The sequence below is a fragment of the Cylas formicarius genome, unplaced genomic scaffold (assembly GCF_029955315.1).
Source record: "Cylas formicarius isolate icCylForm1 unplaced genomic scaffold, icCylForm1.1 PGA_scaffold_5__7_contigs__length_24384050, whole genome shotgun sequence".
NCBI lineage: Eukaryota > Metazoa > Arthropoda > Insecta > Coleoptera > Brentidae > Cylas > Cylas formicarius.
In genome coordinates, this window is record NW_026844341.1 from 19,556,344 (window position 1) to 19,577,683 (window position 21,340).

Sequence of the window (21,340 nt, forward strand, 5' to 3'; positions counted from 1 at the left end):
ATCTCTAACTACCGATGAGAATTTAATAAAAAAAATTGAGAGTAAATATAAAAATGTCCTCTTTCATACAAACAGGAAATGTAAGGGAAACAAACCACAAGCTTAAGGAGGGCTCCTAGGTGTTAATGTTTTGGTGATTTGATAATAAAAAGGGAAGTCTCAAAATTTTATATTTAAAGTAAGGACATCTGTTCTTTACTAAAGTCCCTATTCCTGAAACTATCAACATCGTTGCATATATATAAAAATTCGAGAATCTGGCACCAAACCTTCTCACATTAATTGAGGAATGCTGATCTGGAACATATGTTTCTTATAAGAGTCAAATTTTTGAACAAACGTCGGGAACAGCTAATGATTTCCACATTAAAGATATTAAGCGTTCCATCACAAAATACACTCCACCAAACCCATCCAATTGCAATGAATCCGAAAGTCCCACACTTGCCACCGTTGTCCTTCCTTACATTCAAGACTGACCACATATCAAGAGTTCTTAAGAAACATAACGCCAAAACCAGGTTTACCACTTATCTTATGTAATCAATTCTTTTACCAACGAAAAATCCGAGAGTCTATAGAAATCTATAAGCAACCTAACAACCTAAACCGTGACTCAGATCTTCACCTGTCACCAATATGGGAATCAACAGGTACAGTCAATTTCAGTTAAGTTCTGAAGAAGCCAAGTAATGCTATAGCATATACATGTTGTTCCCTAAAGAAAGAAGTACACCAGAAAAAAATATTTTTATGTCCACATGTGAATGGAGTTGTATTTTTATTACATGCTCAGCAAATATAAATAAAATGTTGGTAGGTGGCAATATATTCCAAAGGAAAGGAGCAATTGTTATATGTATTTTGTTGGATTTTTGTAACTAACAGGACAACTTGTAATGCAAATATCCGATATGGCGCCTATAGGAAAAATCAAAGTAGTTGAAACTTTTGGAAATGTAGTATAGGAATAACCAAGTTCTTAAAATTAAATAAAATAAAAATTAATGAAAAACAGTCATCACTGGATTTTTTTTTTGAAAAATTTCTAAAATACAAGCGGCAAATGCAAAACAATTTTTTTATTTGGTTAGGTTTTTATATTATTTGTATACTCTCTTTCCTTAATTATTTTCCCGATCACACGTCAATTACTATTTGAAAAATTTGAAAATATCATTGGTAAATTGGCTATCCAAGACATCATACTTTACTAATCCGTTTTTGGCAAATAATTTGAAAAATCTTTTTCTTAAAATCGGAGGAACGCTGGGAAAGCTGGGTAAAGGTGACTGAGCAATTAAACCTAATTTCAATAGTAATCACTTTCTATTTACACTTTATTAGCATCGGATTCAAAAAATGTTGGGTTAGTCAGCCAGACGAATTTTGAAAGATGGTACACCTGTGCAGTTAACCCGGTTCAAAAGATAAACCGACCCTGAATCGAATGGATTTTGGATTATTTCTTCCTCCGTCAGTGGTATTCTGGACGAGCCTACCAACACGACGTTTCGTCCCAACCCCTTCCCCCACGCCAAGGACGTAGGGACTTGTATCGGCAGCGTTACTTTCTCGATAATCGACCCATCATGTCCATCGATGAGAACCAGCTAACAACAAACAAATGCTTCGTTGCTTGCGATCAATTACCCACCCACTTACGGCACCCCCGTTCCACAGGGAGACCACCACGGCACCATTATATTTCACAGCTAAACCGTGGATGTCGCCGTGAAGATGGGGATGGTGGTCCAAGTCGAATAGAACTTTGCTGTGGCCTGCAAACACGAAAAATCATCGCATCGGAGATTAGGGGCACCAAGTGGTCTTACCTAGATCGCCATTGTTCAGGTCAAAATTGTATTTAAACACCTTCCTCTTGTACGCATCTACGTAGTACATGTGTCGACCGTCCTGCGTCCAGCCTAGACCCGTAACAACGTTCACGTTCGAGAGCTTTTTCTCGATGGTAGTAGAATGGTTTTTGTGTACCGTTATCGAGTAAAACGTTCCGCCTCCGCGGATGACGTCAGCTGGACCTCCTTTCCCTACCCGAAAGGTGCCTGCAGAAGATTCAATTTTAATAAGAGGCATGCCCAGCTCACCCACTAACTAATCCAGAGACGCCCCTTAGCGTCCGCTTTCCCTTGGAAAAACCTCTCGTTACTTGCTAGTTTGAGGTTCGTGTGCAACTTGGTTACTCTTTCGGCGGTGTCCTCTTCCGACCAATGGACCCGCAGGATTTCGTGGTGTGCTGCCACGATGAATTCGTTGTGTTTACCTTCGATTGGTATGGCTGCGCCTACAGTCTTCGCGGCTGCATTGGTTTTAACGGCTATGAAAATTGTTGTGAAAGAAGCGATTTCTTACGGATCTCAATCGAGCTCGTCTCTCCTCTCTCGTAGGCATGTTTGTAGACAGAATTTCCAAGGGCATCGACATAATATATGACTTTGTGCTCGTCGTCCACGAATATGGATTCCGTCACGTTAATAACGGGTGTGATTTCGACAATTGCTTTATTCTGCTCCCTATGCAACCGACGCTTCCTTAAAATGCCTCGAAGCGCTAGCTTTGCTTACCCGCTGACGAAAAGAGCGCCCAACGCCAAGACGAAATAGAAAAGTAATTCCATTTTGAAGGTTTATTAATACGTCGTGGAAAGGTTTGCCTTTATATAGTTGGTTTCCATATTTGCAATGTTTATCGCTCTGATTTATGTCCCTTTTTCTAGCATGTCACTTGTTTTTACGCATCCTGATAAAGTGGCCGTTTATTTGTTTAATTACCAGCGGTTTCTTTTTCTCGAGGGGTTACCGTCCAGATCTTTAACGGTGGGTTTCGTGTTTTTTTTTAGGCTATTTGTGGTTAGGAATGTTTCCATTTTTCCTCGACCCGCGAGTAATCGACTCATATTTTGTTTATTTACTACATTTTAAATGCGTTTTTTTAACATTTGTTTTTCATTTGGTGGCAATAAATTTGAAACGACTTGTGGGAGGCATTAGTTACAGGTAGATTAGAACAAAAAAATCTCTTATTTGACATGTTTAAAACTGTTTGTTTTATTTGTTTATATTTGTCTTGGTCGAAGCTATACAAATACATTTTGCAAAAAAAAACCGTTTGTTGCTGGGAAATTCCCACATATAAAATCATATTTATCTAATATTCATCATAAGAATACAAACAGCCGAAAGCCCATGTGCAACATATTTCCTGGATTTTGACAAATATTTTTTATTTTTTTATTTTGTTTTCCAACGGTTGTTAAGGCAACTAAGTTTAACAAGTTTCCCAATTCCATTTAATGGAATCAATATTGTATGTACTTCTATTAAAAAAAACCGTGCACAGAAATACACATAACAACAGGATCGTATACTTTGTGATATTTAAAATTTAAAATAACAATAAACATAATGATTACAGCTAAACAATTAATAATATAACTTGAATACAGAATGCATATCTACATGTATATATATATATATATATATATATATATATATATATATATATATATATATATATATATATATATATATATATATATATATATATATATATTCTCACGTATTGATTCACGGATGGAAAAATGTGATGACACTATATTCCGGGATATCATCCGTTCGCTCGTTGAACTCCGACTGGAATCCTGCATCCGACTGGAATCCTGCAAATCTTGCATCCGACTGGAATCCTGCAGACGTTTCGCCAAAATCTCACTTGGCATCTTCAATGCTCCGAAAACACTTCGAACGCTGTTCGAGGTGTTTTCGGAGCGCGAGCATTGAAGATGCCAAGTGAGATTTTGGCGAAACGTCTGCAGGATTCCAGTCGGATGCAAGATTTGCAGGATTCCAGTCGGATGCAGGATTCCAGTCGGAGTTCAACGAGCGAACGGATGATATCCCGGAATATAGTGTCATCATATATATATATATATATATATATATATATATATATATATATATATATATATATATATATATATATATATATATATATATATATATATTTATATATATAATAAAAAATAAAAAAATGAATTAAAACAGCCTCTTTTAACTCAGCTTCGTTGTTAAACCGCCGTCCACGTAAGTCCTCATATCTGGACTATCATATCTGGGGTCATATCTAGTTTATAGGGAGGATGATCTATCTGTTGGAACCCACACTTTAAAATGACAGCTTGTTCAACACCAGCCGTGTGGACAGGTGTTGGTATCCTGCAAAAGACACACGCCTCTGGTCAGTTTTTCTCGACGTTTTACACGTATGCACCCTCGCAATTTATGTAATAATGTTGCGTAAAATTTACCATTGACCGTGGTATTAGTTTCTTTAAAATCTATCAAAAGAATTCCTTTACAATCCCAAAAGATCGTGGCCATCACCTTTTTTGTTGACTGGCAGACTCTGAATTTTCTTGGAGGTGCTTCACCCTTACGACGCCACTCCATTGATTCTTTTTTCGATAGAGGGTCATAATAGAGAACCATAGTTTCATCTCCCGCCACCATAGTTTCTATCAGAGGCTTCGGTTCCGACCCACAGGGTTCCAAAAAAGACCGCGCACACTCGACACGGCGTTGTTTTTGAATAGCCGAAAGGTTTTTAGGAACCCATCTTGCACTAACTTTATGCATACCTGATCATGTAGGATGCGACCAAACTTGTATCAGAAAGCTTAATAATTTCTCAGATTTCTTTAATATAATAAATACCTCCTATTCGACAATCGCAACAATATCTTCCGTTATGACCTCTACTGGTCGACCAGTTCTTGAATCATCTTCAATGGACTCCTGACCCATTCGAAAACGTTTTGCCCATTATTTCACTATAGAATACGAAGGAGAACTATGGCCGTACACACCATCCAGCCTTTCTTTAATAATTTTAGGTGCTACCCCTTCTTTTGTCAAAAACTTTATGACTGCTCTATACTCAATTTGCGTTATTTGCGACATTTTTTCGGATACGTCTTGTTTAAAATGCTGTCAATAAAAAACTATTTGACGCAAGACTTCAATTTTTTTTTCGCAGCCTACTAAGATATATATTTAAAAGAAGACGCGTTATTGGAGCTGCATCTATGTCAGGCCGGGAAATTTTGCTTGTACTAACTAATTGCATTTTTTTCATTCTTAATTCCCGTCACTATTGCACTAAAGCACAAATCTGATTGCAGCTGGATAATATCTTTCTCTCTTATACAACTTCAAGTCGTCAGAAAAAGGAAGAAAATTTGTTTCAACATCAATAATGCATACGTTGAAGAGAAGTGGTATGAGATTGGAACTCTGAGAACTCCTGAAGAAACTTTTATTTCCCTGGACTAATTCACACTCTCAACTTGAGTCTCGGTTTGCCACACTTGTACAAAAAAAACGTAGGTGACCCTGTCGAAGGTATTGATAGTAAGAATAAGAAAAAAGAACGATCAGATCAGTAACTCCTCACCTCTGATGTGTTACTGCTCATTAGCGTAACTACCGTAAAAGAACTAGATAAAAAGAAATTTAATTGTTTGCAATTTTACCCACTCACTGAAATTTTTCCTCATTTTTCGTGCTTTTTAAATGTTTTTAACTAGTTAAACTACCAGAACAAATATCCTACTTTCAATTTAAAATAACAATGCTCCTCATAAATATCTTCCTGATAGCTGACATTTTAAAATTTAATGTGTTACAGGAGTAGCAAAATTTCAGAGGATTATTGTATTGGATTATTTACTTACTTATTTATTACTTACTTATTACTTAAGCTCAGTGATATGTTAGTTTTATGCCATGTCGTTTATTGCACTTCTATTAGCCAGCTATACTATTAGTTATAATCTCAGAAAGTATCACCACATTTCCCAGCGCCTCTCTGATTCGGGTTTTCTCAATCTGGAGGACCGATATAAAGTTCAGTTAGCCACCTTTGTTTTTTAACTAAACTCCAACAAGAACCCTCGTGCTTTTTTGATAAACTTTGCAGAGAAAATGATATTCATAATCCCGGCACCCGTCATTGTTTGAGATATTGCGTTTCTAGACACACTTCGGTAACTTTCTATAGATTTTTTAGAAAGAAACTAATTGGGTCATTGCTTTTACGAAAAACCTACTCATCTAGACTGATACCCTAATGCATAGTCCCATCACCATCCGGCCTAAAAATCATCGCTTATCAACTGTCTTGTTTACAGAGTCGTCTCAGCCCGAGTCACTACACCCAGAATTAAAGCACCTTACCTTTGCTCCTTTCTCTAATAATTTCCACATTTAAGATATTAAGCGTTCCAACACAAAATACCAACCTTTCAATAGCAATGAGGCCGAAAGCAATCCTACACTTGCCACTGTGGTCCTTCCTTACATTCAAAACACATATCAAAAGTTCTAAAGAAATATAAAGTGAAAACCATGCGGCAAAGAATGCACTGGATAGACCGGACGTAAAATATCAACTAGGCCCAAAGAACATGAAATAGCCTTAAGACAAATACACAATTAACAGTTGCCGAACACAATCACGAAGCCGGACATAAAATGTTATTCGATAAAACTTAAATTCTTGCATATAATCGATTCTTCTACCAGCGAAGAATCCGAGAATCTATAGAAATCGATAAGCAACATAAAAATCTTAACCGCGGCGCATTTAGCTCCGCCCCCCTCAAACAATATATAAGCAGGAACAGAGTAAAATGCCAGCTAGTTTCAGTCAAGCTCTGAAGAAGCCAACAGGATAATTGGCGAAACGTTTGCTAGTTTTGTAAAAAGTATATACAGTTCTTATTTAATTTTTTTTTCTCCGTTCCATCTCTAGCATGTTCGATCATCTACGTTTTCCACTGCGTCAATTATTTCATAGGGTAAATTCTTGTTTGTTTAAGGTTAAACAAGGGCTAGGGTTAGCAGTTAAGTGGAACGACTAACCCGAAGGATTGCCAAAACAATATTCGAACACATGGTGCATCATTTTATTATTTCTCCGATTGCCGAGTTAGACAAGTCTGATTTTATGCGATTGGAACCCAGAGCCTAGTGCGTCCGAGGCAAAAATTGCTCCGGAATCAAAGACTTCCTTAGCTAGGTCACTTGGATGCAAATTTTTTCGAGAACTGGCGATATATTTGATGTCTAAGTTTGGACCCCCGAACACCATACTGGTGGGATTGGGCACTGGAAGATCGACAAAGGCAGTGACCTCGCCCGTGTTAGGATTTACCGCTATAATCTAGAAAATAATTAATTGACTTTTGTCCCTTGAAATATAGTATACCTACTTTGCCAGAACCGAATAATGACACCCCTAACTCGCCATTTCCGTCTAAGATGATACCATCGGGATATCCGTGGAGGTGGGGGTGGTCGTTCAAATCGAAAATCACCTTCGAGGCGCCTGAAAAATTGTGGTATGTCATCTTAAAAGGGGTTTTAATCCATTGTTCACTGAAAATTTTTCAAAAACAAATTTTGTTCACCAACTTTGATTATTTCATTAAGTGTCCACATTTATGTAAGAGCAGAGTTAATCGCAAAAATACTGGGTGTCATATAAATGCAGGTGTTAAAATGCTTCGTTGCAGTGGTACGCCACTGTTTTAGTAATTCATGTAAATAAATGAGGGTTAAACAAAAATCGTGATATGTATGAAGTTTCTTGTTAGGCGGTTCTAAATAAATTACCAAAATTGCAATAAACCCCTCTCACGAACGCCTTTGGTTTAACAAAGCCAACTTTGACTATTGCAAAAAGTTTCCACATTTTTGTCATACAAATGCAGGTGTTAAAATGTTTCGTTTCCGTGGTGCAAAGTTGGTATGCCATTTAGATACCTTAATTAAAGTTAAACAAAAATCATGATTATCACTATTGAAGTTTATTTTTAGACGGTTCTAAATGGATTACGAAAATTGCAATGAACCTCTCTCACGAGCGCCTTTGGTTAAGCAACACTAACTTTGACTATTGCATTGCAATCGCAAAAATACTGGGTGTCGTATAAATGCAGGTGTTAAAAAGTTAATCAAAAATAAATAAAGTCAATATAAATTAATTATCACCATTGAAGTTTCTTGCTTTTGGTTAAACAAAAAAATTGCTTCTAGGTGACAATAATACTTGCAAAATTTAAAAGCGAATTCTAGAAAACTGTTTTATAAAATAGGAAACATCCTGTATCTCTAAAACTAAAGCATTATTAATTACACGTTTTTGGTTATTATTATCTGCTGAATATGGTGCGGATAAGTAAATTAATTTCAATAAAGTTGATCAGACATAGTTTTTGAATGTCAACATTTGAGGACACTTTTTGCACATACTTTCTGATCAAATTTTTTCAAATTTGCCATATCGTACCTAATTCCCCGGATTCGATATCCAATTCGATCTGGTGGATGGTTTTCGTATCCGACTCGACAATATAAATATGCTTGTCGTCGGCAGAGAACTCGATTCCGTTGGAGTAGGTCACATTCGAAAGTTTCTTTTCTATTTTCACCGTATCGTTGTGGTGAACCGTGATCAAATATATAGACCCCGCTCCTTTTATTAAACGGTATGGTGTGAAGTTGCTGCTTACCAAGGTAGCTATAACGAGGGACAAATGATTTAGTGGTCGACCACTTAGCAAACACTTCACCTCACCTATCCACAACCTTCCCCTAGAGTCGACTTTGCCGTCGGAAAACTGCTCTCCATCCCCTATTTGACCAATGGTTTTGAACTTGCTGACTACTTCTCGATCGTCATTGCAGTCCAGCTTCAAAATATCTCGATATCCGGCAACTACGTACAGCTTTCCCTTGCCCTCTATCGGGGCTACTAGAGATATCGTTTCTTGTCCCTCTAAAGTACACCTTTTACGTAGCTTCTAATATCTCACAGATGAACGCTCACCGATTTTGGTAGAAGTAGTGTTGCCGTTGAAGACATGTTCGTACACCACGGCATTGTATAAGTCGACGAATAACACCGATTGCTGATCCTCGTCCCAGAACAATGACTGAGATGCTGAAACGGATTCGGTTACCTGAAAGATCTTCTTAGAGGTGCTGGAAAGATAAAGAAAACGAACAAGGTGTTTGTGGTCTTCCATCGTTCAAAAATTACCCCAAAGCGCAGACCAAGTTCAGCCAGAAACAAATTAGCAGTTGTTTACCCATCGTAACGTTTTCGTAACTTGAGCATGAAGGTTACGCCTCATCGGGTACTTATAATAGCAGCCATTTTCTTTTTGTACGACATTGTCATTCATTTGGACGATATGTATGATATATTAACCTCCGGTGACTTATGGTTACTACTTTTGCTCAGACTCGTTCGAAAAAAGTCAGCAAAAGATAAGGACAGCGTTTTACGTAAAAGCGAATCACATTATTTAGAAACTTTGTAATAAACGGCATTTAGGAGTTTATTGTGTGTGCGTGTGTGTGTGTGCTTTGAGCGAGCTTTAATCGTCACATTTGGTTTTGGACTCGAATTCGGCAAACCCACACATTATGCGAAAATTATTGTAAAGTTTACACTTGAAAAGTCCCACATGCTAAAGAGCCTATTGCTGCCACCAAACCATTTAATATTACGAATGGTATGGAAAAAAGGCAATACAGGCTTGAATGGATAATCATTACCTTTATATATGTTTGAGGGTTGGGGGCGGGGGGGAGCTAAATGAGCTCCATAAACATCGTCTCGGGAAATTTTCCACATATGTGTTTAAAACATGTTCCATCTTAATTTAAAGCTTTAACGTACTGCTTCATCTGTTCTAATCTAATATGCAATGGTGGTAAGAGAATTTTTCGTTTACCAATAAGACTATCGTGAAGAATATTTTTTATCCGGGAGTCAAATTAACCATTTTGGCCACTTCTTTTTCACCCAATGTTGTGATCTGTTCCTACTGTCCCACTCGCACAAAAAAAGGGTACTTCGTATATCCGGACTGCTGACCAGGTCGAAGTTCCACTTTTAGGCCACCACAACTCATTGAACTACAGTATTTGTGTTTCATTTTCTCCAGAAGTAGTTCCAGATTTACTTAACTTAACTTTCATTTACAGGTTCAGAAGTAACAGAATAGGCTTAAGGCTTCTCTTGAATGAGATAATAAAAATCCTCCAGCCATGAGAATTGTAGTCTGTACCAAGTTTCTTTATTAGATGAGGAATATCGATGCAATAAACAAGTGAACCTCTTAGGGTATCTTTATTTGTGGATCAAAGAAATTGGATCTTTTAAATTGGGTACATTTTCAGAGGACATCTGAGCCACGTGACACTACAGACTTGATGTTCGGATAAGCAATATTTCATGGCGATTGTTGGCTCTCTCCATCTTATTATTCCAAAAAAAATCACCTAGTTCCATTATCCCAATATCTTAGACCTCCTTCATATACCTTATAAATACTATATGGCGCCCAAGGTTTGTCTTGATCACCAATTTCGAGTTTAAATCAAGCGTAGTATTGTTTTTTAAACCACAAAAGAACCACACGCGTGCTATGACTACATATTTGGGAATCCGAGACACCTTAAAAATTAATTCACAAATGTTGCTCGAAACCATCACTAACACCCAGTTTCCCATACTTGTTCAAAAAAGAAATATGATTGGCACTGTCGAAGGCCTCGGAAAAGTCGGTGTACGCACTCTATCCATGTCTTCCACAACACAAGCGATAAAGAGAAATTGCTGGTCGATCCGTCAGATTTGCGGACGAAGCTCTCAAACAATTTGGGTGTGGCACTCAATATAATAATAGGTCATTCGTCACCCCTGATATGTCTCCCAATTTGAGGATAGGAGTGTAGATTTTAGTTATTTATAAAACTTAAAGGTCAAAATTAACGAAAACTTTTTTGTTGCTGCTCATTAGCGTAGCCAGCGTAAACGAACTTGACAAAAAGATAATAATATATAATTTTACCCACTCACCCAAATTATAAACCAATTCCGCATTATCGGGCTTTTCAGCTGTTTTTAACTAGGTAAAACAACCGAAACAAATATCCTACTTTCAATTCAAAAACAATCTTCCTTAGAAATACCTTTTTTGACGTAAAATTTTGCTTCTGGTAGGGGTAGTTTGTTTTTGTGGAACAACACGCGAGCTACAATCAGACATTGTCGCCTTCTGAGGCTTTGTGGTCATAGGGAATTGATAGCCCCAAAGGGTGGTAGGGACCGTGATAAAAGTGACTTTTTGCTTTATTCTAAGCGCTTAGATGATGAAATAACGACCAAAGTTATTGGTAAACTGTTCTTCTGATATTCCATAGTTGGCACTCGCCACGTATTTGATATCCAAGTCCGGTTCACCGTATGTCAGTCCGGTGGCATCGGCGACTAGCATCTATACCATTTAATTAACTTCGCCCTTGTTTGGATCTTTCCGAAATAGCTTGACTTTGGTTTTAATTTTCGAGATATATCCTACTTATCGGTCCTGAACCGTATATCGTTAGTTAAGTTAATTTTTCTGATAGTTCTCCAGTCTCGATATCCAGCTCGATCCGGTTGACGGTTTGATAAACTTTGCAAAGGAAATGATATTCATTATCGAGACACCAATCATTGTTTCAGATATTGCGTTCCTAGACATACTTCGGTGACTTTTTCTTTTAGCTATAACGCAGTTAAATTATTTAATGAAATACCTTATGCTATAACGTACCTCCCCACAATAAAGTCCTTCAAAAAAGCGTTAATATTGTTTATTAGACGTGCGTCTACTGCGTAATTGTAATTTTTTGATTTTGTTTATTATTATTATTATTATTATTGAAGATCGAGCTAAAATTGGACATGTACTCATGTACGTAGACGTGGACGTACAAAAGTGATTCTGGTCTGCGTCCTCAGTAACTGGTTGGGTTACCTGGACGATCTTCCTCTGAGTGCTGGATAGACAGATATATAGAATCGAGATCGAAATGTAGTTAATATTCTAAATCGCAAGGTACGCCTAAAACGAACTAAATTAAGGTTTCCATCATGGTGCCATCTGGGTCACTAAAAAAACTTTTGGTGGTCAACTGTATTTTATAGTGGTTTATATATTTTTTTCTGCCGATCATGGTAATAAAATGATTTATGGACCCATTGACGTTGCTCATGTAGCCCCGTGACTTATCAGCGTTGCTAAAAGTGAAATCGGTGCGAATGCAATTGTTTTCCTTCTCCACTAATCTTTAGCATGTCGAATTTGCTACGCGTTGTACTGCGTCAATTATTTTATAGGGTCCGTGGTTTAAGCACAGTTTAGCGTAAGCAGTCGGCGAAAACATCCGAGCCGAAGGTTGTGAAAACAACAATTGGACACATGGTGTATTATTTTATTACTCGTACGGTAATGAGTTAAACAAGTTTAATTTTATGCGATTGGAATCCAGAGCCTAGTGCGTCCGAGGCGAAAATTGCTCCAGAATCAAAGACCTCCTTCGCCAGGTCACTTTCGGGCACATTACTTCGAGAACTGGATATATATTTGATGTCTAACTTGGGACCCCCGTACACCAGGCTCGTGGGATTTGGCACCGGAATATCTGCAATGCCAGTTACCTCGCTCGTGTGGGGATTCACCGCAATAATCTAAAAAATAGTAGAGCCGATTTTTATACTTTGAAATGCAGGGCACCTACTTTGCCAGAACCGTACAACGATACTCCTAATTCATCGTTTCCGTCTAACACGATACCAGACGGATATCCGTGTAGATTTGGGTGGTCGTGTAAATCGAAAATGACCTTCGAATCGCCTGAAAAAAAGTCAGTTTTGAATATTAAAAAAAGTTTTTGTAGTATTTATGAACATCTTTCAGTTATCATATAAATGCAGGGGGGTATTCATTCCTTCATGAATGAATGATGACAAAATGGGTTTGGTTAGTTGGTTCGGTAATGTACTCAGGTACCCTAATCAAAGCTAAACAAAAATTATGTGTTGCATATTTAAAAATAAATTTGTTACCGAAATCGCAATAAACCATTGGCGCACCAAGTTTTTCATCATTCAAATTAATTAAAACAAGACCAAATTTCTATAGCAGAACGTATAGGAAAAAACAATTTCTTGGCACACATTGAACACTCTGTATACCCGAAGCCATACGATACGAAGTCAATTAGCTAAAATAAACGTTAGTTACTTATAATTGCGCATCAGACCTATTGTTTTAATATCAACATTCGGAGAGAAAACTAACGAATATCGTTCTGGGTATAGAGAATTTCTAAATCATACCTAATTCCCCTGTTTCGATGTCTAGTTCGATCTGGTGAATGGTTCTCGTATCCGATTCGATAATATAAATATGCTTGTCGTCGCCTGAGAACTCGATTCCGTTGGAGTAAGTTACATTCGAGAGTTTCCTTTCGATTTTTACCGTATCGTTGTGGTATACCGTGATCAAGTATATAGACCCCGCTCCCTTCACGTATCGATAGGGGCCTTCGTCGCTAACAACCAAGGTGGCTGTAACGTGGGACAGATAAGTTGGTGATCGATCACTGAGCAAACGCTCCACCTCACCTATCCACAACCTCCCTCTAGAGTCGACTTTGCCGTCGGAGAATACCTCACCATCCCCTATTTCACCAATTGCTTCGAATTTGCTGACTACTTCTCGATTATCGTTGCAGTCAAGTTTCAAAATGTCCCGATGTCCAGCAACGACGTAAAGCTTTCCCTTACCCTCTATTGGGGCTACTAGAGATATCGTTTCTTCTCCCTCTAAAATACCTGTTTTATGTAGCTTTTAGCGGCTCACAGACGAACGCTTACCGATTTTGGTTGACGTGGTGTTTCCGTTAAAGACATGTTCGTATACCTCGGCATTGTATACGTCAACGAATAATACCGATTGCTCGTCTTCGTCCCAGAACAATGACTGAGAAAGAGTAACGGATTCGGTCACCTGGAGGATTTTCTTAGAGGTGCTGGAAATATAAAGAAAACGATCAAGGTGCTTGTGGTCTTTCGTTACTCAAAATTACCCTAATGCGCAGATCAAGGCCAGCCCGAACCAAATTAGCAGATGTTTACCCATCATAGCGTTTTCGTAACTTTAGTGCGCGGGTTATGCTTCGTCGGGTACTTATAATAGAGCCCACTTTCTTTTTGTACACCACTGTCATTCATTGGACGATATGTATGATATATTAACCTCCGGTGATTTATAGTTACTTCGATGTAGCATTTGTTTTGCTTGAGCTTAACGAGGACTACTTATTGTTGAAAAAAACTCAGCAAAAGATACGGAAAGTATTTTACCTAAAAGTGAATCGCATTATTTACACACTTTGTGATAAGCTGCACTTAGGAGTTTGCTGTGTTTTGGCACTTGATAAATCTTCTCTTGAAAAGCAACGAATTCTAAAACTGTTAGTGGTGCTCCGAAACTTTTTTAAAATCAGCATAGTCACGTATGCCTATTGCCTATGGTATAGAAAAAAGGCAAGAGTAGTTTTCTTGAGTGGATATACATTACTGATTTTAATAGAGTTTTAACTGTCCACAGGCTACTGTAATACTGTTTTAGTAAAACCTTTTACAGTGATAACTGACAGTTTCGTAGTTAATTTCTTTCTCTTCATCGAACAAATAAAGAACATTACATTAGATACACAAGATATTCTAGTTAGTTTCGACGTAGAATCTCTTTTTACTAAAGTTCCTATCGCTAAAGCTCTCACCATCATTTCAGATATATCAAAATCCGAGAACTTGGAACCAAACCTTCTCACCTCAACATATTTTTCTTATAACGGTCAATTTTTTGAACAAATATCGGGAACAGCTATTGGTTCTCCACTATCATCAGTCATCGCGAGTATATTTATATATTTAGCCTTTGAAACGAAAACCCTCGACAATTTCCATCTAAAACCAAAATTATGGAAACTCTGCGTCGATGATACTTTTGTTATTTGACCTCGTGGTCAGGAATCCCCAGTAGATTTAAACTCTATACATCCTAACATACGTTTTACCATTGAAATAGAAACTAATATCAAACTCCCATTCTTAGATATTCTTATCAATAGACCTAACATTGGGTGATTATGTTACAGAAAACGTATGCACAGAGACCGATACCTTAATGCATTGGCACATTACCATTCGGCCCGAAAATGATCGGTTATCAACTCTCTTGTTTACAGAGCCGTAAAACTCTATCAGTCCGAGTCATTGAACCCAGAATTAAAACACGTTATCTCTATTCTTCTCTCTAATAATTTCCACATTAAAGATATTAAGCGTTCCATCACAAAATACACTTCACCGCAACCTTTCAATAGCAATGAAACCGAAAGCAATCCCACACTTGCCACTGTTGTCCTGCCTTATATTCAAAACGACACTGACCACATATCAAAAGGTTTAAAGAAATGTAACGTCAAAACCAGATTTACTACTTGTCCAAAAATCTCTCTCAACATCTTATCCGTCAAAGACAAAATTTCATTTGAGTTGCAGGGAGTTTACAGCATTCCATGCATATGCGACAAAGAATACATTGGAGAGACCGGACGAAAAATACCAACTACCCTCAAAGAACATGAAAGAGTCTTAAAACAAATACACAATTAGCAGAAAGAAAATTTTATTAGATAAAACTAAAGTCATTGCATGTAATCAGTTATTCTACCAGCTAGGCTAGAAAGAGCCTTACGACTTAGACAAATAAACTCATCAGCTGTTGCCGAACACAATCACGAAACTGGACATAAAATTTTACACGATAAAACTAAAATTCTTGCATGTAATCAATTCTTCTACCAACGAAAAATCCGAGAGTCTATAGAAATCTATAACCAACCTAATAATCTTAACCGCGACGCACAGGTACAGAGTAAAATGCGAGCTAGTTTCAGTCAAGCTCTGAAGAAGCCTACAGGAAAATTGGCGAAACGTTAGCAAGTCCGACTGAGCAAAAAGCGACCCAGGAGGTATCTTGAGGTTTTGTAAAAAGTATATACAGTTCTTATTTAAAATGTTAGCTAATTCGAGTCAACAAAAACCGACGCAAGAAGAATGTAGAACATGTATAAAAATTGTTTTAACTGTTTTCGGTTCTGTAACCTCTAATCACAGAACGGTACTTTAGTTAAATAAATATTGTTGAAATTTACCTATGGGCATAAGAATCAGCTTCAAGGAAACATTATCTTCGCATTTAAAGTCTATTTTGACTCTGACAAAGTAATAGGATCAGAGATATCATTTCCTCCTCATCTAAAAAGCCAGTTTGTATATCGAACTATAGTTCAACGCTTCCAAATCTTGCTGGAACAGGAACATTCTTCTTCGAGGTCTATTAGATTTGAACAGAACAGGCATTTCTGTGACGGGGAAACAAAAAGGATTTTGCGTATTTATAGATATGTGGGTGATTCTCTTTTAACTGCGATTTTTTTATGTCTTGTATTGTTTATTCTCACTAGCGATTAATCAATAATCTAATGATGAAATTTTTGTATTAATTAAATATTTATGAACATATTCTATCATATTTTTATAAAATACAATTTGCCCCTCAGAGAGAACCTTCAACACATCAGCTAAACCGTGTCATGTCCATTTTTAAAATTTATCTATACATTTTTACTTTTTTTGTTGCAATAAATGATTTAAACTAATTATGTCATGATGAAGTATATGAAGCCTATTTTGCTTAATGCTCCATGTTTTTACTGAATTCCGGTTCAAAAACTTTTGTCTTTAACGAATTTTTGAATTTGGAGTTATATGACTCGAGCGCCATCTACCTTGAGATTTATGAAACGTCTAGTGAATCATGGAGTTGATGAAATACTGTAAAGAGTTTAAGTGATTTTAGAACTCAAATCTATTTTATGTACTTTGGATAACTGAGTCAGTGCCGTTTCTTGTTCTTGACTATTTGAAGTTGTAGTAAATTCCTTTCAGGTTTTTATTTTTATAGTAACATAGATAAATAATATACATAAAGTATAATTTTAGAATCTTAGAAACTTTAATTAAAAAAAGAAGAAGTTAGAACGGAGAAAATGCTGGAAATTACACCATTTACAAAACTTGTGGATTCCTCCTACTCTGAGTCAAAGTTGCTAACGTTTCGCCAATCATCCTGTTGGCTTCTTCAGAGTTTAACTGAAACTGAACTTTCGAAGCGAAACGTAGCAAGTTCGACCCATGTAAATAGTATAGTAGCCTGTGGAAGATTTTTTGAAATTTTTAGAACAGCCGCCAGGGGGCGCAAACGCTTTCTTGAATTTTAAATGAAAATTTGAGAAACACTTTTATATTACAGACAACTAAATGAACATCGGGTACTAAACCTGTTTTCGATATTCGATGCAATCTGCTAGGACATTTATAGCAAGCAGAGAAGGAGACGATTGGCACAGCCGTAAACACTTTTAGAAGGACAATGAGACATTTTTATGACGCATAAGGTTGGCGAATCGCGATCGGAGCAATTGAACAAAGTACCACCATACTCTCTGTAAAATTATCGGGAAAAATAAGAAGACATTTTAATGCTAACGATTTTTGGGTGCCACTTTTGATGTCACGCAACATTGTTGAAGTAAATTGCTATTTTAGCGTCTATAATTATCATTATTATGCCGATAACGTTTAATTTAAAACATCCGGTGCAAATTGTTTTGCCATTGTTGTTATTTACGGGTATTTCGCCACCACATCTGAACGGAAAGACCTGCAGTATGAAACAAACAGAGAAATCACGAACAATAGGAAATGCAGAAAATTGGTTTCTACTTATTTATCAATATCAAATGCTGCCTGGAGAAAGCATTTGAATTTGTTACTTTATCAAAAACCGATGGGATCTGTTCTCCGTTCTTCATATGGACCAAAATCACTATAACTTGACAAGAAATCCAGCTTCTAAAAATGAAATATGATCTGACCACGACAGTTCTGATTTTTTGTCAATTTTGCTTCAATTTTTCGACTTTGGTAAGAAACAATGTAATTATTCCAAATTTGAAGCTATCGATTTGAAACTGAGTGGGTCCTTGGCAAAATATAGTGATTTTTTTAAATTTAAAAGCCTTTCATCAAGTCGAACAAATTCTTGAAGGACAACATGCAAAACATCGTGGGATTCAAACCTTTGTTTTTGAAAGTTTTTCAAAAATGTACCTGGTACTATAAGCACTATTATCCAGTTTAGACTGTAGAGAGAACTTGTATGTATAATTTTCGAACATTATACAGGGTGTTCGAGATATATCGGTTATGTAGGGAAGTCCATTCCTGCATATCATATCTCAGAATCTTTAAATATTTCAGACATTTTTTCGAATATGTACAGGGTGTTAAAGTTATAGGCATAAAACTAACACAACGTCTTTGAAGTTGGGCAAGTGCTTATTTGATAGACACTCATTTTGCGAAAGTTCCAGTTCCAGTGGTCCGCAGGAAAACGGTACTTGACTGTGCGTTAATACGCTCACCTTTTGTGGAAGGAACGCTGAAGAGATAGGCAACACACTTTAAAATGTATTTTATTAACTGTATTACGGAAGTATCACTGGGTACGAGGATCTAGCCTGTACACCTAAACGTTCTATTGAGAAAACCGCCCCCGAGTCGAAAACATTCTTGTCCAAGTAAGCCTTGGATAGGCCCGTCGATGAAGTGGTGTAGAACGCAATGTCGTTATGGGGTCCGCCCCATTCGAAGTCCGTGATTAAAGGCGTGGGTGTCGTTAAAAAGTCGAGCACCTCCCCCGTTATGGTGTCAATGTGGAGAATCTGAAATTTAAATCGACGTTGATATCGATGACGTAGGTGTCACACAAAACTTACGGCACTGCCATTGGACAAAGTCAAACTCAAGCTGTGATTGGGTCCATCTGCGAGCCCGTCTGGTTCTCCGTTAAATTCTGGATGGTCCTCCAGATCGATAAGAACGCTGCTAGTTCCTAAAACGATACCACTGTCATGATAATTCTTAAGGGGTGTGAAGAACTTACCGAGTTCTCCTTCTTGTAAGTCGAAAGAGTATTTCATCACTTTTTTCGAGGGGTAATCGACGAGGAAGAAATGATCGTCGCCATGAGACCACAATAAACCCGTCGGGTGGGTCAAATTGTCAAGCTTCTTCTCTATGTGGGCAGTTTGGTTTTTCCCAAAAGTGACGCAGTAAAGGGCTCCTTCTCCTTCCACGAAATCCACGGCGCTATCATTGCGAACCTTATACGCGCCTATAAACGAAAGCCTCTAGTCACAAATTGCTTCTCAAACAAGTTTAGCTTGAATGACGGAGGAGCTTACCAACCCACAACCTCCCCTTAGCATCGGCTTTACCATGGCCGAAAATTTCTCCTGCTTTCAATTCTCCGACCTGCGGTATGATCTTGAGCCTCCCGGTATTATCTCTACCGTCCCAGTCCATCAGCAAAATGTCTTGTCCAGTAGCTACTACGAAGTGTGTAGGGTGACCTTTGACTGGGATCACAACTCCGATGCTCTCTTCGTCTAAAAATTACTAGGTTAGATCAGTTTTGCTGGAAAAGCTGAAATTACAGATTTTGGTGGACGTGGTGGCTCCGGTGCGGTAATTCCACTGGAATACGAGTCTGTTGTCCAAGTCTAGGTAGTAGAGGACTTGCTTATATTTATCCCAGAACGGTTCGTCCGACATAGTAGTCGCATCGGTAATCTGCTTAACTTGCAGCAGCTTTGAACTAAAATACATCTCACAAGTGACATAAGAAGTACCAAGAACTCGCATGTCATGAAGTTTATAGCAACATAATAGATAGCCTACAGAAAGCTGCTAAATACAGAAAAGGAGGAAGATTTGACACATTACAGGGAAGCAAAGAGAAATGCGAAGAAATTGGTACAAAAGGAGAAGCATGCCCTCTGGGACCGAAAGTCTCAGAAAATTAACACATATATTGGAGGAAGGAAAAACACGGAAGCTTGGAAATTTAGTGTAATAACATCAACAAGGAAAATACTCATATGCCATGGAAACCAATTGATTACTACAAAGGATTACTGACCTAAATGATTTATTTACGGAGGATATTAAAATACATGGTGAACAAGTTGAAATCAATATAGAAATGACCAAATCCGCAATAAAGAGTCTAAAAAATGGATTAGCACCAGGTCCAAAACTCATGTACCTTGAGCTGCTCAAAAATGGAAGCGAAACATTGCATTACATTAATGGAAATCTAGTTCCCGAATCATGGAAAACAGCCTATATCACCCCAATTTACAAAAGAAGGCATTAAGAAGCATTGTGCGAACTACAGAGGACTGTCAGTGACTAGTAGGATGAGTAGGTTATATGGACGACTACTACGAGACTTGATAGAGTCAGAGGTTAAAGAACAATAAAAAGAAGAACAAAGTGGGTTCCGTTCTGGAATGTCTTTTAACAACAACTTATTCTGCCTCAAGCAAATCATTGAGAAGAAAATGGCCATAAACAGGAATACACATATAACATATGTTGATCTTGATCTGACAACAAGACTTGACATTTATCATAAATACATTGCTGCACTGCATATTAAATGATAAAGAGGATATGTAGTATATGATGCGTAAATTGATCGAAGAATATGGGAAATGAGGCCTTGCAGTTAACATAGAAAAAAAAATCTATGTGTTGGTGGAGAACCTGGTGATATACAATTACATTAAATATTAAACATTGCCAAGAGTACAAATATCAGAAACAGACAACAACAAAAAAAAACATATATTTAATCACACATCATCACAGATTCAAAGAAATTATGGGCATCAAACGAACCATTGTAGATGATATTAAAAGGGAACAATTAATTTGGTATGGGAACGTGCAACGAATGCCACATACAAGACTTCCCAAGCAAGCCAAGGAATGGCAACCTAAAGAACACTGGAAAAGAGGAAGACTAGAAACCTATTGGAAACAGCTCGTAGCAAAAGCGATGAGAGCAGGATCCTGCAAGATATCGATTGGGATACAGGTGAACGCAAGGTGTACACATTACATACATACAAGTGGCACACTGACAGAGTCTGAACTCACCATTGGATATAAGGCACCAGCAGCACCAATGACACTATTTTGAACATCATTTCTATTGAACTGGTTTCGCAAGCTCTAATGACGATTTTTATACGAAGCTGTCTCTATGCGGACTGTACTTTTTTATATTTTTGCATATCAATATTAATAATGGCATCATCCATGTTGATTTATGAGCAATATATGGTGACATTTATTATCCGGTCTAATGGTTTATGCATTCGAAAAAAAGCACGCATTAAACACTGCGATAGTAAGTGAACTAATAAAT

General features: G+C 37.4%; 4 protein-coding genes across 7 annotated transcripts in view; 1 reads left to right on the forward strand and 3 right to left on the reverse strand.

The window, feature by feature from the left end:
* LOC132702616 (ankyrin repeat and death domain-containing protein 1A-like) overlaps positions 1 to 21,340 on the forward strand; it is a 114,342-nt gene that overhangs the window by 54,728 nt on the left and 38,274 nt on the right. The gene's annotated exons all lie outside the window — the stretch shown is intronic.
* Positions 1,311 to 2,720, reverse strand: LOC132702147 (regucalcin-like). Its single transcript, XM_060670607.1, has 6 exons — positions 2,586 to 2,720; positions 2,374 to 2,534; positions 2,117 to 2,320; positions 1,836 to 2,066; positions 1,666 to 1,781; positions 1,311 to 1,613 (listed from the first exon to the last, which is right to left on the reverse strand). The coding sequence occupies exons 1-6, from the start codon at positions 2,636 to 2,638 to the stop codon at positions 1,371 to 1,373; spliced, it is 1,008 nt and encodes a 335-aa protein (XP_060526590.1). The 5' UTR covers positions 2,639 to 2,720; the 3' UTR covers positions 1,311 to 1,370.
* On the reverse strand, positions 6,976 to 14,152 carry LOC132702424 (uncharacterized). The gene is made up of 12 exons (XM_060671017.1): positions 14,013 to 14,152; positions 13,801 to 13,955; positions 13,549 to 13,749; positions 13,261 to 13,491; positions 12,660 to 12,775; positions 12,382 to 12,609; positions 9,872 to 9,981; positions 8,911 to 9,065; positions 8,659 to 8,859; positions 8,371 to 8,601; positions 7,292 to 7,407; positions 6,976 to 7,242 (listed from the first exon to the last, which is right to left on the reverse strand). Exons 1-12 carry the CDS (start codon positions 14,066 to 14,068, stop codon positions 7,009 to 7,011), a joined length of 2,034 nt encoding a protein of 677 aa, XP_060527000.1. The 5' UTR covers positions 14,069 to 14,152; the 3' UTR covers positions 6,976 to 7,008.
* Positions 18,527 to 21,182, reverse strand: LOC132702083 (putative sugar lactone lactonase YvrE). The gene is made up of 6 exons (XM_060670501.1): positions 21,070 to 21,182; positions 19,560 to 19,720; positions 19,308 to 19,511; positions 19,007 to 19,237; positions 18,840 to 18,955; positions 18,527 to 18,785 (listed from the first exon to the last, which is right to left on the reverse strand). Exons 1-6 carry the CDS (start codon positions 21,117 to 21,119, stop codon positions 18,549 to 18,551), a joined length of 999 nt encoding a protein of 332 aa, XP_060526484.1. The 5' UTR covers positions 21,120 to 21,182; the 3' UTR covers positions 18,527 to 18,548.